Below are 16283 nucleotides of genomic sequence, written 5' to 3' on the forward strand. Positions count from 1 at the left end.
ATCAAACATGAGAACATCTGCAGATGATGGAAATCCAAGCAACACACACACAATACTGGAGGAATGCAGAAAGCCAGTCAGCATCTGTGGAAAAGAGTAAACACAATGTTTTGAACTGAGACCCTTCACCAGGACTGAAGGGGAAAGAAGCTGGAAGGTGGGGAGAGGGGTGGAAGAAGTACAAGGTGGTAAGTGATGGGTGAAACTAGGAGAGGGGGAGGTGTGAAGTAAAGAGCTGCTAAGTTGACTGGTAAAAGAGATTAAGGGCTAGAGAGGGTGGAATCTGATAGGAGAGGACAGACCATGAAAGGGGGAGAAGCACCAATGGGAAGTGATGGGCAGGTAAGGAGATAAGGTAAGATAGGAAAGTGGGGATGGGTAAGGTGAAGGAAAGAGTGGGCAATTACTGGAAGTTCAAGAAATTGATATTCATGCCATCAGGTTGGAGGCCACCAACCTGAGTGTGGCCTCATAATGACAGGAGAGGAGACCTTGGGTTGACATGTTGGAATGGGAAGTAGAATTGAAATAGTTTACCACCAGGAAATCCTGCTTTTTCTGGCAGGTGGAGCATAGGTGCTTGGCAAAGTTGTCTCAAATCTATATCAGGACTCATTGATATACAGGAGACCAGACAGAATAGATAACCCAACAGACCTACAGGTGAAGTGTCACCTCATCTGGAAGGACTGTTAGGGGCCCTGAATGGTAGTGAGGGAGGTGGTGTAGGGGCAGGTGTGGCACTTGTTCCACTTGCAAAGTAAGTACCAGGAGGGAGATCAGTAGGGAGGGACGAATGGACAAAGAAGTCAAGTAGGGAGCAATATCTGTGGAAAGCAGAAGGGGGAAAGGGAGTGAACAATGTGCTTGCTGGTGTGATCCCATTGGAGATGGTGGAAGTTATGGAGAATTGTGTGCTCAACACAGAAGCTAGTGGGTGGTAGGTGAGAACGAGAGGAACCCTATCCTTGGGATGACGGGAGGATGGAGTGAGGGCAGAGGATGCAAAATGGAAGAGATATGGGTGAGTGCAGATTTGATGTTGGAGGGAGGAAAGCCCGTTTCTTTGAAGGAGGAGGACATCTTTCTGGTATGAAAAGCCTCATTCTAACAGCAGATGCGACAGATGCTCTGAGTTTCTCCAACATATTGTGTATGTTGAAGAACTAGTCCATAGTGCCATTTGAAAGGGGACCAGGTATCCTGGCCACCATTAATTTGTTAATGTGCCTAATAAATAGATTTTCTGGTCATAATTACACTGAGGACTATAATAGGTGCAACACCTAGAAGCAGTGTGTATGGCCTGCAGGTGGAATTTGAGTTAGCCTTGTACATGAGGGTTGTTAGACTGAGACAAAGATTTAATGCAGCAATTTCAAAAGAGCCTAAAATATTAACTTTATTTTTGAGTATTTGCTATACAAGCTTAATGGAGACCCACATCATGTCTTGTGGAAACATTTCAGAAACATGCATTTTGTTCCGTCCATAGGACTGGCTGCCATGGGTACTGCCAGTTAACTGTCCAGTGAAATGGTGTTCGCTGAAACCCATTGCTGGAATGTTTGTAACTCTGGATAGAGTTCGAAGCTCATAGTGCTATTCATTTTCTGTCCACCTCTCTTCCAAAATTCAAACATATTCCCAAAGTCTTGAGCCCCTGGTCTTCCATAGGACTCCACAAACTCTCGGACAGAAATCTGTCACAATAAAATAAAAGTGAAAGTATCATTCTGATCACTACAATAATGTTGTCCTGATTGCATGCAGTACTTTCCTTGTCTCAATACTTAAATGGCACAAATGTAATCCAGGAATATTGAATAGGTTATTATGAGCTGGGGGGATTTATCTTTATTGGCCTTTAATCTATTAGGAGATGTTTCAATCAGCATTCCCAGCATTACTTTAAAGGCCATGGTTTAAAATGGCATGAATGAAAAATTACAAAGTGAGGGGATCAACACTCCATGGTCAGGGTTCATGAATTTGCAGGTTTGAAAAAGAAGGGAAACCTGTTTAAATCTCAATGCAGGTGATGTGATCAATCATGCAAATTAAACAGAGGGCAAGAATGAGGAGGTGCACTAAATAGAATTCTAAAGATCAAGACAATAATGTAGATGCATAGTGATCACAGTATCATTAATGAAGGAGAAGACTGGAGGAGGATTTGCATCAAAGAATCAAGGGATAGATGCTCTTCAAACAAGTGCAGCCATCAATCCTGAGGAAATGGGTATTTTACAGTACATTTTTGTGTTTAATGCTTATTTTTAATTTTATCCAACTTGAACATTTTGTAACGGCTCTGAATGTCACAGATTTTACAAGTTCAAAATTGCTCAGAATAGTGAACCATCACAGGTGTCGGCATACTCCAGGGTGGAGCTCAGTGGATGGCATGCCCTCCTTACTTGGCCCTCTATTTCTAATGTCCTTCCCTTGGACAACATCGGTGGCATGGACAGGGGAGACTTGCAGCTTGGGCTACTGCCGGTCTTCCCAAAAAAAAAACCCTGGGAACTGCGCCCTGGAAACTGTTCAAGGCACAAATCCATGGTCTATCAAGACTAATGGAGGCCTACTACACTTCCAGAGAAGGTTATTTTGGGTGGGTGAATGAGTGAACGCCAACCAAAATGTTGGCAGTCAGGCCCAATGTGATCTTGTTCACTGAATCAGGTCATATCGTGAATAGTTGCCTGCCTGCGACTTGCATGAGATTATATGAAGTTTTTTTCTAAATATATCTCTGTGAAGGCTTTGCAACACTGGATGAGAATTTCATGTACCCTATTTAGATTCCTTTACCACTCAAGGATAAAGGAGGTAAAACTTGCTTGGATACAGAGAATGTGAGTGAGGTACTTAGTGTGGACTTTGCTTCAGTATTTACCAAGGAAAATGATATGGAGGACCAGGAGATCAGTGCTGAGTGTATAAATATATCAGGGCATTTAGAAGTCAAGGAGGAGGAAGTGTTGGGTGTCCTTGGGAGTGTTAAGGTGGATAAGTCCCCAGGAGGAGGCAAGCGACAAGATGGCTGGGCCCTCAGCCAGTATCTTTGAGTCCTCTCTAGCCACAGGCAAAGTCCTGGAAAACTGTTGAGTACCTTTATTTAAGAAGGAAACAAGGGGAACTGCAGACCAGTGAATCTCACATCAGTTATAGGGAAATTTATGGAGAGAATTCTTAGGGATAGGATATATGAGCATTTAGAAACCCATGGCCTAACGAGGGAGAGCCAGCATAGCTTTGTGCATGGCAGGTCACGCCATACCAACTTAAGATTGAGTTTTTTTGACAAGGTGACAAGAGAGATTGGTGAGCGGAGGGCAGTGGAGGTTGTCTACATGAATTTTTGTGAGATGTTTGACAAAGTCCCTCGTGGGAGGCTAATCCAGAAGATTAAGATGCATGGGATCTGCAACGAATTGGCTATTGGGATTCAGAACTGGCTTGTCTGCAGAAGTCAGAGGGTAGTGGTTGAAGGGACTTGTTTGAGCCAGAGATCTGCAATTAGTGGAGTTACATGGGGTTCGGTGCTGGGACCTCTGCTGTTTGCAATGCATATAAATGATCTTAACGAAAATGTAGATGGGTGGGTTAGTAAATATGCAGATGATACCAAGATTGGAGGAGTTGTGTAGCATAGAATTATGGCAAAGAATACAGAGCAATATAGACCAGTTGCAGATATGGTCTGAAACATGGTAGCTGGCATTTAACCCAGATAAATGTGAGGTGTTGCACCTCAGTAGGGCAAATGCAAGAAGACAGTACGCTGATAATGGCAAGGTCTTTAACAGCAAGATCTTGGGATCCAAGTCCGTAGCTCCTTGAAAGTGGCTACAAAGGTGGATAAGGTGGTTAAGAAGGCTTCTGGATTGAGTTCAAAAGTTAGTTGTTTGGGTTGCAACTTTATAAAACTCTGGTTAGGCCACATCTGGGGTATTGCACACAGTTCTGGGTGCCCCACTGTAGGAAGGATGTTGCCGTTTTGGAAAGGATACAGAAGAGGTTCGCCAGGATGCTGCCTGGTTTAGGGAACATGTGCTATTACGAGAGGCTGGATAAAACTAGGGTGGTTTCTCTGGAGCATCAGAGGCTGAAGCGAGATCCGTTAGAGGTTTACAAGATTATGAAAGGCATAGTTAGAATGGACAGAGAGTATCTATTTCCCAGGGTTGAAATGTCCAATATCAGAGGGAATGTATTGAAGGTGAGGGAGGTGGGTTCAAAGGAGATGTGAGGGGTAATTTTTTTTTACTCAGAGTGGTGGATGCTTGGTATGTGCTGCCTGGTATGGTGGTAGAGGCAAGTACATTAGAGGCTTTTAAGAGACATTTGGACAGGCACATGGATACAGGGAAGATGGAGGATATGGACATGGTGAAGGTAGGATGTATTAGTGTTTGGGTGTTTTTGATTTGATTTTTAGCTGATTTGGCACAAGTTTGTGGGCCCAATTGCCTGTTCCTATACTGTATTCTACTCTTCTATGTTCTAAGGGGAGCATCCATTATTTCCATGGCCACTTCTTTTGGTAGGCTAGATTCAGATGATCAGCTTTAGGATTTTACCAGCTTTTAGTCCCATTAATTTCTCCAGTAATGTATTATATTTATATAATTTTCCTTCAATTCCTCATTTTCATCACACTCTTAATTCTCTCACATTTCACCCTCTTCCACGAAGACTGAACCAAAATATTTGATTATTTGTTCTGTTATTTGTTTCCCATTATAAATCTTCACTCTACTCTTCCCATTAATGTTCCTGGGTAAAATGTCAGTGTGTCCTATGCCTCAACCACAGTTATGTCACGTTGTTTTTATCCTGTATGACAATCACAATAAATGAAAATGAACTGCAGATGCTGAACATCTGTGGAAAGAACAAGTTAATGTTTCCAGCCCAGGACTTTGCATTAGATCCCTGCCTGGAGCTGAATCATCAACTGCTTCTCCCACCATAGATGTTGTCATGGATCACAGTAAACATAGATAAGAAATATTCATTTAAGATCTTGCTGAGGAAATAACTAAGTGTATCAAGCATTTTCTGTTTGTAATATAATGACACTTGATTTCTTGATAAATTCATACCCGGGAATCTTTAAACTGTTTGGGACGCAGGTGATGAGTCAGGATTTGTGCATATTCCGGGATTGTCAGCCTGCCTGCAGATAGAAAGCAGCTCTTCCGCATCCAGCGCTCTGGGTTTTTAAATAAGACTGTCACGATTGGACCAATCTGTTTGATGCTCATTCCATCCATGGCAACCTCTCCCATTGGAATGGCTGAAAACAACACAGAAGGTCTAAAACCAAAGAAATATGACACTGGAATACTTCCATCTCTTGAAAGAATTCAACACTTGTTAAGAAGTTTATAATAATACTGATTCTAAATTTAACCATATGTAAACCAATTTACATTTATTTTTGCTTCCTACCCTTAAAAGGTTAAACTTTCTTTCTTTAGCAGATATATGAAGAATAAAACAGAGAGAATAGGTCCTATTAAGGATCAATATGGCTACCTATGTGTGGAGCCACAGAAGATAGGTGAGGTCCTAATAAATATTTTTCATCTGTGTTTACTATGGAGAAGGTCCTGCAAGATAAACAAATACAGGAAATGAACAGTGATATTTTGGAACATATCCACACTATAAAAGAGGAAATGCTTATTGATTTACACTAATAGCATATTAAATTACATAGATCTCCTGTACCTCACCAAGTGCACCACAGGATATTGTAGGAAACCAGGGAAGAAATTACAAGGTTTCTAATAGAAGTATCTGCATGTTTTTATTGCATTGTAGGTAATGCAGGGGAAGACTGGAGGGGGGAATGTCGTGTCTTTATTTATATCTGAAATACCTCTTATGGAAATGTTTGTTTGATGATGAACTTAAATAAAAAATAAATTATAAAAGAAAAGACTACAAGGAAAAGCCAAGAAATGACAGGCTGATGACTCAAAGATCATTAGTGGAAATGTTACTGGAGGGTATTCTAAAGGATAGGATCTACCAGCTTTTAAAAAGGCAAGGGATGATTAGAGATAGTCAGCAAAATTCAAAGTACATTTATTATCAAAGTATTTTATACTATACACAACCTTGAGATTTGTCACCTTACAGACAGCCACAAAACAAAGAAACCAAATAGAAACTATTTTAAAAATGACTGCCAAACACCCAATGAGGAGAAAAATATCAAATTGAACAAACAATAACAGCAAGCAAATAACATTCAGAACTGAAGCTAACGAAAGTGAGTCCACAGCCAGTCACAGCTAATCCAGGAGCTTGCTGGTTGCAGGTCGCAGCCTCAGTTCAGTGCAGTGACAAGTAAACCTTGCAAGCAGGCAGCTGGACACCAGCCCATCACTCTCCTCCTACCCCAACACCCTGACCTTTCAAACTGGCCTGGCGCTTAAATCAGCCAAAGTGTGGGTCATTTCTTGCTCTTGGACCTGAGCCCTGCCGGCTCGCCTCACGTTGGTTCTACCACTCAAAATTGATGCAGTCTGCTCCTGCAAGCGCCAAACATTGGCTCATTCCCCACGCTCAGGCCTGGGCCCTGCCTCAATTTGGTATGTATACGCCATGTGGCTACCATCCTGCATCTTCTAGACTTTAGTTCACAATGCAAAAATGCCAGGTTGCACAACTCCAAAAGGGAAGTTGCTGGATATTGATTGCAGTAACCGTTTCAGAGAAAAAGTGTCATTAATAAAGTAATTAGTAGATTTGATGGCTGCCAGTAAGCACACCTTGAATGTGGGAAATTAATTTCACAGACTTGACTTGACTGAGTTGTTTTTTTTTGAATGCAGACAAGTGCAAGGTGTTGCAATTCAGTAGGACCAACCAGGGTGGGTCTTACACAGTGAATGGTAGGGCCTTGAGGATTGCGGTAGAACAAAGAGATCTGGGAATACAGATCCATAATTTGATGGAAGTAGCATCAATGGTTGACAGGGTCATAAAGAAAGTTTTTGGCCCATTGGCCTTCATAAATCAATGTATTTAGTACAGGAGATGGGATGTTATGTTGAAGTTGTATATGACATTGGTGAGGGCTAATTTGGAGCATTGTGTGTAGCTTTGGTCACCTACCTATGGGAAAGATATAGGTAAGTTTGAAAGAGTACAGAGAATATTTATAACGATGGTGCCAGGTCTGGAGGACCTGAGTAATATGGAAAAATTGAATAGGTTAGGACCTTATTCCTTGGAAGATTGAGAGGAGACTTGATAGAGGTATACAACATTATGAGGAGTATTAACAGGGTAAATGCAAGCAGGTTTTTTCCACTGAGGTTGAGCGGGATTACAAGTAGAGGTCATGGGTTAAGAGTGAAAGGTGAAAAGTTTAAAGGGAACATGAGGTGAAACTTCTTCATTCAGAGGGTCATGAGAGTATAGAATGAGCTGCCAGCACGTGGACCATGTGAACTCAATTTCAACACTTAGGAGAAATCTGGATAGATACATGAATGGTAGGGGTATGGACGACTATGGTCCTGGTGCAGGTCGATAGGAGCAGGCAATTTAAAAGGCTTGGTAAAGACAAGATGGGCTGAAGAACCCATTTCTGTACTGTACTTTTCTATGACTGTATGACCAAACTGATCAAGAGAAATGCTAAGAGCAGGACAGTCAATGTTGTCTTTATGGACTTCAGCAAGGCCTTTGAGAACGTCCTGCAGATTAAATCACCCGGGGTCCATAGTGAACTAGTCAACTGGATTCAAAATTGATCAGTGGTAACAGACAGAGTGTGGTAGTGGAGGGTTGTTTTTCAGAGTGGAGACCTGTAACCAGTGGTGTCCATATGTGACCAGTGGTGAAGAGGGTTATTTACAATTACAACAGGAAAAAGATCATCTTGGGAAGTGGGTCAAAGAATAGCAATTTGAATAAGTAAATTGGTTCATTGTTGTCATATGTACAAGGTATAGTGATAATCTTTGCTCTGCATGCCATCCAGACAGTTCATTTCATTACAAAAGTATATTGAGGTAGTACAAGGGAAAGCAAGAACAGTGCAGAATAAAGTGTACAGTTTCAGAGAAAATGCAGCACAGGCAGACAGTAAGTTGCAAGGCCATAGTGAGGTAGATTGTGAGATCGAGTCCATACCTGGGGACAATAGCCTTACATAGCAGCATAGAAGCTGTCCTTGAACATGGTGCTAATTGCTTTCAAGCTTTAGTATCTTCATCGTGATATAAGGGGGGGATAAGAGAGAATGCCTGGGGTGGGAGGGGTCTTTGATTATGCCGGCTGCTTTACCAAGGCAGTGAGAAGTGTGGATAGAGTTCATGGAGGGAAGGCTGGTTTCTGTGATGTGCTGAGCTGTGTCCACAATTTGATGTAGATTCATGTGGTCTCAGGCAGAGCGGTTGCTGTACCAAGCTGTAAAGCAACCAAATAGAACAGGGATACAAATCACTGAAACTGGAGATCTAGATCCTCCTGTAATCTTACATAACCCTTTTCCCTGTCCAGCTGAAAAGGTTTAAGAGATGATTTTCATGAACTTCCGAACCCGAGAGCAATTTCTGACGACTATCTCCCAGGTCGGAAGTGCTCAACGTGGGTACATGACCAGGTAAGGTACTGTTGTGTCACTTCCCCCTACCACCTGATTCTTTTTCCCAGCCTCTCCCCTCTTCAATGGGGCATTTCTGAGCTTTCAAGCAGCTCCTGTGGGTGGCTAGCTAAAATATAAGACCATAAGACATAGGTGTCAAACTCAAGGCCCGCGGGCCATATCCGGCCCGGCGTACAATTATATCTGGCCCAAGAGATCATTTTAGATAGATCTATTATTTTAATTATTAATGGCCCGGCGATATGAAGCCTATGATTGTAAGTTAATACCAATCATAAAAATAATGCTTGCTCAGCAGTCTTCTTCATAAGAAACGGAATTTGTGAAGTGAAACACTTTGTAGTTATAGCAGAGACTGAGACACATGAGAACAGGCTGAAAAAACGGAGGCAATGAAAGCTGCGTTCGCACGCACCCGACTGATCCGGCCCACATGAAGCTGCATTTTGTCCAATCTGGCCCGTGACCTAAAATGAGTTTGACACCCCTGCCATAAGACATAGGAGCAGAATTAGCTCATTTGGCCCATCAAGTCTGCTCTGCCATTCCATCATGGCTGATTTATTATCCCTCTCAACACCCTTCTCCTGCCTTCTCCCCGTAACCTTTGACTCCCTGACTAACCAAGAATCAATCAGCATCTGCTTTAAATATGTTCAATGAGCCGGCCTCCACAGCCATATGTGGCTATGAATTCCAGATTCTCCACTCTCTGCCTAAAGAAACTTCTTCTCATCTCTGTTTTAAATGGATATCCCTCTATTCCGGGGGTTCCCTACATTTCTTGTGCCATGGACCAATGCCATTAAGCAAGGGGTCCATGGACTCCAGGTTGGAAACCACTGCTCTACTTTGAGGTTGTGCCCTGTTGTCCTAGACCCACCCACTATAGAAACATCTTCTCCACATCTACTCTATCTGGGCCTTTCAATATTCAATAGGTTTCAATGAATGGCTACAGAGAACCCTACAGTGACTGCTTGCTCCCCTTACCTTTCCTGGTGATCACTCAGCAACTATCTGAAGTCTGCATGCTGGTGACTACCTCAGCAGAAGTCTTATCTAAGAAGTTTTCAGCTTCCCAAATGGTCCTGAGTACATCCAACTTCAGCTCCAGTTTCTTGACCTCATCAGTCCGGAGCTGAGGTTGGGTGCATTTCCTGCAAATGTAGTCATCAGGGAGACTGTTAGGTATCCTGAAATCTCACAACTTAGAGGAGGAGCATTCTACTGCCTGAACTACTATGCTGACTACACTTGTTATATCTCTAACTTCTCAAATTTAAGTTCTAACCTGCACCTGTTCTCGCTGAAGCCTGTTGAGCTACAGCCTGCCCACTCTATCACTGTCCACTCATGTAATGGCTTACTTAAACTTCTCCTCTTTTTATTGGCCCTTTCCAAGTTACTACTAACCCATGCAATCTCCCACTTGGCAGACAAGTCCTAACAGGCTTTGATCACTTTTTTAAACTGGCACCTTATTTCCACCAAGAACTGTCTCCACTCACTCCGCAACCTCCTGCTCCATAGAGAAGTCCTGACAGGCTCACCTCGCTTTTTCCAAAGGGTATGTCAGGTCTGCAAGGAACTGTCACCAACTCACTCTGTGATCTCCCGTATCACAGCATGTCTCAAAATATGGGCAACTAGATCAAAAATAAATCCACCTCCTTGCTATCGGTTGCCCACTGCATTTGGTTACAACTCATTGTAGCATGGCTATTAATGATGTGTTGAGGGATACATCATGAACTCTTTGGAATTACCTTCCTTGAAGATTATAGTAAATAAAAGAGTTTATTCTATTAACAATTCACTAAATTTAAATTTCATTCCTTACCAATTTTGTAAGTATTATTTCCAACTGGCTTTGGTTTAAATTTTGTCAGAAAATATTCAAAGTAAAATGGAACTATTATCTCGGTCTTGGGCAAATTTATTTCATTCATGTAATCATTAATGCAGGCTTTTGCATCCATGTGCCTGGCTGGGAGGCTGTACTTCCTGTGGACGTGATGAGCCCCACTCACAACAATATGCCCGATGTTGAGCTTTTTGCATGCATCAGCTATCCTGTATCCCTGCTGAATTTCATCCTGTGGAAAGATGCAAGGGCTTTTGGTAAGAAAGTATGGCTGTTTCCAAACAATAGACATTCAATGATCCAAACTGCTTTTGTTTCCTTCAGAGGATTCTGCCTCATCATCCTAGATGCATGGGAGCACCTGCGATACAGATTCTACCCAAATGGAAAGGTGATATGGGACATGGTAAAGTTGCTAGAGTCACCAGTAACCCTGGAGCCTTTACATTCTGTGACAACATTTGGCTCCTGTAAACTTTCTTAAACTCATGAAGAACATGGACTTTATCTTTTAAAATGGTTAGTTTACTTAAGAGGGAAGGTGTATATTGGGTAGCTGATGTGGTCATTTATTGACTCGGTTATGGGATTGGCAGCTGGATCAATGAACAAGTAACTCTTTCCTGTCCGAGCTGTAGTCCTGCTGTTTGTTCAGAGCTCTGCCTTCCCTATCCACTTCTGTCATCTCTGGATTTTAGTCAAAAATAACTTTTGTTCTTTCGCTTCTTTCTTTCTACTCCACTTGCTAACTTTAAGATCTCCAAAGCTAATAATTCCCAGTCTGTTTTGAAGGCCAGGGTTTCCCAATGCTTCTTCACCGCTACCCCAGGACTCAAGGAATTATCACATAGCTGTTTCCTGTGCTGACACCATGATGTGAATGTCCGTCTAGCGCCTCGGTAATGCATGCCAAGCCTGGCTCTTCACTACGGAAAGGATACTCATTAATAATTCTTCCTTTACCCCCTTTTGTATATTCATTAACATCCCATTAATAAGCTTGTCTAGGCTGTGGTCCTGACTAAAACAATGGAGCTTGCACTCTGTTGAGGTGTTTCACAATGAACGACAGTCTAACCAACCTGCAGCGGATCCCTGTTGTTAAAGTCAGTGTGCGTGACAGCAAAGCACTTCTGTGCACCGAGCAGAGCAGAGTCCATGCTTGCTGGGTCATTAACGTCAGCCAGTGTGATGTGTGCCCCATCTGCCCGGAGCAGCTGAGCTGTAGGAGAGGTTAACTCCCGCACTACTGCGCGCACAGTGAAAGCACCATCCTCCAGCAAGGCAGTGGCAACAGCATTCCCCTGCTGCCTGTCAGCACCAAAAACAGTCACAGTCTCTGTCATTCTCTGGAAAGGAAGGTTTCAAAGGTTTAGTTGGGGAAATTCAATTCTTCCAGTTATTAACTGTACAGAAAATCACAAAAATGTTCTGCAATCCATTTAAAATATTTTCACCAAAATAACTTATTGTAATTTTTTCAAATATATGTTTCAGAGTACAGATCAAATTCTGTAGCTGCTACCTTACAGTGTAGTAACCGGGAGCTGGCTGCCTGAGATGGAAATGGGCTTTGGATTGGTGCTGTTGAGCACAGAGATAGAGCTTAAAATGACCAGGCCTGACCCAAGGATGAAGGTGGGGATTGTGGAAGTGCGAATTAGTAAAATTCTTTCATTCTAGATGGTAAATGTCCTTAAGAAAGAGCTGGGTGAGCATTTTACTGAGCAAGGAGACGGCTGGGGCAACGTTTAGGAGGGACAGTGGCTGATCAGTTTGGCTTCCTTCACTGACTGCGTGATGAACGTTGCATGGTGGACACACCTGGTACAGGGTGTGCAAACTGTCAAGCATGGCCGTATATTGGTTGCAGCTTGTTTGCCTTCATTTACCCACCCCAGACATGGACTTGTCTCTCCATGACCCCTGCATTAATGAACGTCTTGTGCCACTCTCGAACTCCACCAATTCAGTCTTTGTCTTTCTTTCTCTTCCCTAATCCCCCTCTTCCATCTGCTCACTAGCTTCCTCGCCTCGCCCTCGGCATCACACTTTCACCACTCTGTCTTTGCTTTTCCCGGCTCTGTGCCAGAACTGGGGAACTTGCGCCCCTTTCCCTTGCTGTGAGGTTGTCTGCCTGTCTGTCTCACCACCACGCTGAGCCCCATTTTCCCCCCTGCACTTTGAATTTATTTTCCCTCTCTTTTCTTCAGCAGCAGCTCATTCGCTCTTTCTACCTTCATCTTTGGTTCCTTAAGGTTGTTATAGGTGAGCGTGGCAATGGGACAAGCTCTCACTACCTAGTAAATGCTCCCAATGGTGTGCATCTCAGATAGCCTCTGACAACCAAGTCCAGCTCCTGGCTTTCATTTGTTGCTGAAGCACTAAGCCAGCAGACCCATTTCTACAGACAGGAGAGGGCAAAGGCGGGTTACTGGTGCTTTACAATCACTTTTGCGGTTGAGAGCTCATCAAGGACAAGGAAAGGTCTGATCTCAGTGGCATCATCCGGAGATGGAGTCCCTAAGGCAGTCTTACGTTAAGTTCAGAAGTGAGGAGGAGCCTGCTACATGGGCAGTAGCTTGCTGTCCATATCGTACTGCCCTGGTCTGCGTATCACAAAGACAGGGGGAATGCGAGAGCCATGATCAATTCTGACCAATGGAGGGGCCTCTCTTGCTCTTTCCTCAGCCCCCAGCTCTGCCAGCTCCAAATCTCAGCCTTTTCCTTCCAAAATCTGCTCCTGCTCTCCTTTCCCTCTTCATCTTTGGCATAGAGAAAATAAGGATTGGGCCCACACCTTGGGCCTTGGGATGGTTGTCACCCACAGGGTCCTGAACTCAGGAAGCAAACCCTTCTGTAAATTCGAAGTCCACCTAGGAACTTTAGTGAGCCTCATTAATTAATGAATTCTTGGATCAGGCCTGGAGAGCTTGAGATCATACAGTAGGACCGAACCACGAGCTAAAGAGCAACTCCAACAATACGTTGACTGTTATGGGAGAAAACAATCTCCTTTCCACCCGTTGCCCTTTTCCACCTGAGATACAGTGAAGTGGACTATCATAAAGTTTGACCGGTCACTTGGAAACATTGAACCAAGCAAGTGACTAAACGGAGGCAGGCTCACGCAGCCCACAGTGTGGACGTGAAATGAGACACGTCCCTCAAAGAACTCACCAAATCTCAGCAGCGTCTGCCTCTGGTTGTTCTGGCTTCCGCAGCCGGCTCGCACTGGGACTGGGAGGCAGAGTTGGTATTTTTGTTGCCGGGGAAACACGCACGCAGAGCGGTCAGGGTGGAGGCGCAGCCCCGCCGAACGGTGGCACGGCGCGCTTCTCCATGACAATCAGAAGAAATTCAATGCATTGGTTATGAAGTGGAAAATCAAAACAAACAGAAAACGCGTAGGGAGGGGTGGGCTTGGCCCACGTCTTTTTCACTTCCCCTCATATTTTTACAATGTTTATGTGTTTCGAGCAGTTTGCGGGTTCCCAAGTCTAGCTGACACACTTAGCGCTCTTGCCCATTCACGCTAGTGCGCTGAGTCAAGTGGCCAAATCAGTGCTCTGATTTCCTGTGAAATTGGCCCAGTTACGCTTGTAGTTAGACTTGCGTTTGCATTTGATTTGCAACGTTTCAGTCGAGGAAACAGGGCAGGGGCGGCGGTGTAGCACACGCGGTTTCACACTCCTAAACCCGGAGGCCAGCATGTCCTTGACCGACACCATACGGCTGTGGGATGAAGCGATCACGGCAGCGGACAAGCGAGAATGGATAACGGCGCTGGATACTCTCGCTGCAATTCGGGAGCCCAGCTCCAAAATCTGCTTCAACATCGGCTCCCTGCACCTCTTACTGGGCCAGTTGAACGACGCCGAGAAGGTGAGTAAGTGGCCACTCCTAAGGGCTAACCGGAGAGATCTTGTACAATATTATCCATTCGTTAAAAATAAGCCAAAATATTACATAATTACGTCAACACTGTAAATCTTAGTAGAAGACGGGGGTGGGGGAGAATCTGAGAGAAAGTTTAATTTATCAAGAATTTAGGAGTCTGCGCTTCCAGGGGAAGGGCGTGGTTGATGTACAGAATTTAATAGATTCAACTGAGTTGATGGAAAGCGGAAATAAAACAGCTCTTGACGCAGATATAAATTTGCTTCAAAATATACCGAAATGCAAGGTGACGGGTCAGTGTTATAAACAAGTAAATTAAAGGAAGGCAAACACGAGGAAATCTGCAGATGCTGGAAATACAATCAACACACACAAAATGCTGCCTGGCCTGCTGCGTTCCACCAGCATTTTGTGTGTGTAAATTAAAGGAAGGGTTATGATAACATCTTTGGAGTAATGCAAATGGCAGAACTGAGCTTGCAAGTGTGGGCAAAGTTCTGGCTTCGTTTATCATGCAACTCCATTTCAGCAATGACCATCTGCAGCAGAAAAGGCCTAAACACTCCCCCCACTCCTGAATCACTATTGCCAGCACTGTCAACAGGAGGTCAGTATTAAACAGAAAACCATCACCTCAAGTCATGTTGCAGATATATCAGCAATAGATAAACATGCTTTAACCTGGTGTTTACCTCTTCCACCACCACTCCCTCTTCATTAAGTACTCAGAGATGTTAATCCACTACTGAAATGCCACTTGCAACCATTCCCTAACCCCGCAGCTTTTATTTTCTAATGTTGGCAAATGTTTTCCACAAATTATTTTTTAATCCTCACGCTTATTATGGTCACATGTTACCTAGGTACATACAGTGAAAAGCTTGTCTTGAACCTGTTAGAGTGATTTTTGGTTTAGGACGTATACATTTAATAATTGACTTTGGCTACCAGTCTTCACATCTGAAAATGTACCGTGCATTTAATTTGGAGTGCAGCACTTAACAGTGGGTTCCTAAAAGCTGTGAATCACATTCCAGAGAATGCTGATTAAAGTTCATCTCTATGTCTGTGGGGTGGATGTGAATCAGGAGATGTGGTTGTATGTAGTTTGTAACTGTGGAGCTGCCTTTTGATGTTGGGCATAGAAAATATGGAGCCTTATGTTGGGCCAGACAGACCTTTCCACCGAAAGACTCTCCATGTGATGTCTGTTTTGTCAAATAAAGAAGCTGCTTTGTATCTACCAGTAATTTTCTATGGTGATTTCATTCACGCAACAGCAGTACACTGTTCGTGCAGATCAGTTCATTGCACACTGCACTGAGGTAGAACAAGGTAAAACAATAACAATACAGATCAAAGTGTACAAGCTACAGTGAAAGTGCAATGCAGGCAAACATAAAGATGTATGATCATAAAGGGGTAGACTGTGAGGTGAAGAGTCTGTTTTATTGTACAGGAAGCCTGTTCCAGTGTATGGGGAAGAATATGTTCCACGGAATATTTAGTTAACTGTTACGGTCCTTTGCCCTGAGATCTAAATCACATTTCCAACTAGATACTTAAGATCATTTAATTAAAATAAATGGTCAATGTCACAAAAACAAAGGAGTTGGTTGTGGACTACGGGAGGAATGGAGACGGGCTAACCCCTATTGACATCAATGGATCTGTGGTTTAGAGGGTGAACAGCTTTAAGTTCTTTGCATTAACATCACCGAGGACCTCACGTGGTCTGTAAACACAGCTATGTGGTGAAAAAGGCACAACAGTGTCTCTTTCGCCTCAGACAATTGAAGAAGTTTGGTGTGGGCCCCCAAATCCTTTCTACAGGGGCTCAATTGAGAGCATCCTGACTGGCGGCATCACTGCCTG

At 43.5% G+C, this 16283-nt stretch overlaps 2 protein-coding genes across 2 annotated transcripts in view; one reads left to right on the plus strand and one right to left on the minus strand.

Moving 5' to 3' along the window:
* Positions 1-1378: 1378 nt before the first annotated feature.
* Positions 1379-13825, minus strand: LOC132402021 (nmrA-like family domain-containing protein 1). The gene is made up of 5 exons (XM_059984481.1): positions 13689-13825; positions 11591-11857; positions 10485-10740; positions 5115-5308; positions 1379-1703 (listed from the first exon to the last, which is right to left on the minus strand). The coding sequence occupies exons 2-5, from the start codon at positions 11852-11854 to the stop codon at positions 1521-1523; spliced, it is 897 nt and encodes a 298-aa protein (XP_059840464.1). The 5' UTR covers positions 11855-11857; positions 13689-13825; the 3' UTR covers positions 1379-1520.
* Positions 13803-16283, plus strand: part of ncf2 (neutrophil cytosolic factor 2) — a 32151-nt gene continuing 29670 nt past the window's right edge. The window contains exon 1 of the mRNA XM_059984479.1: positions 13803-14393. Within this exon, the coding sequence (XP_059840462.1) occupies positions 14220-14393 (174 nt within the window). The 5' untranslated portion in view covers positions 13803-14219. The remainder of the gene's footprint in view (positions 14394-16283) is intronic.

The sequence above is a fragment of the Hypanus sabinus genome, chromosome 11 (genome assembly GCF_030144855.1).
Source record: "Hypanus sabinus isolate sHypSab1 chromosome 11, sHypSab1.hap1, whole genome shotgun sequence".
NCBI lineage: Eukaryota > Metazoa > Chordata > Chondrichthyes > Myliobatiformes > Dasyatidae > Hypanus > Hypanus sabinus.

Bases quoted from the DNA above. Each gene is read 5' to 3' on its own strand.
- LOC132402021 (XM_059984481.1), bottom strand. From the start codon at position 11,854: ATGACAGAGACTGTGACTGTTTTTGGTGCTGACAGGCAGCAGGGGAAT. The intron at 10,741-11,590 runs GTTGGTTAGACT...ATCTTTCCACAG, and splicing joins ACAACAGGGATCCGCTGCAG to GATGAAATTCAGCAGGGATA. The intron at 5,309-10,484 runs GTAAGGAATGAA...TGTTGTTTTCAG, and splicing joins AAATAATACTTACAAAATTG to CCATTCCAATGGGAGAGGTT.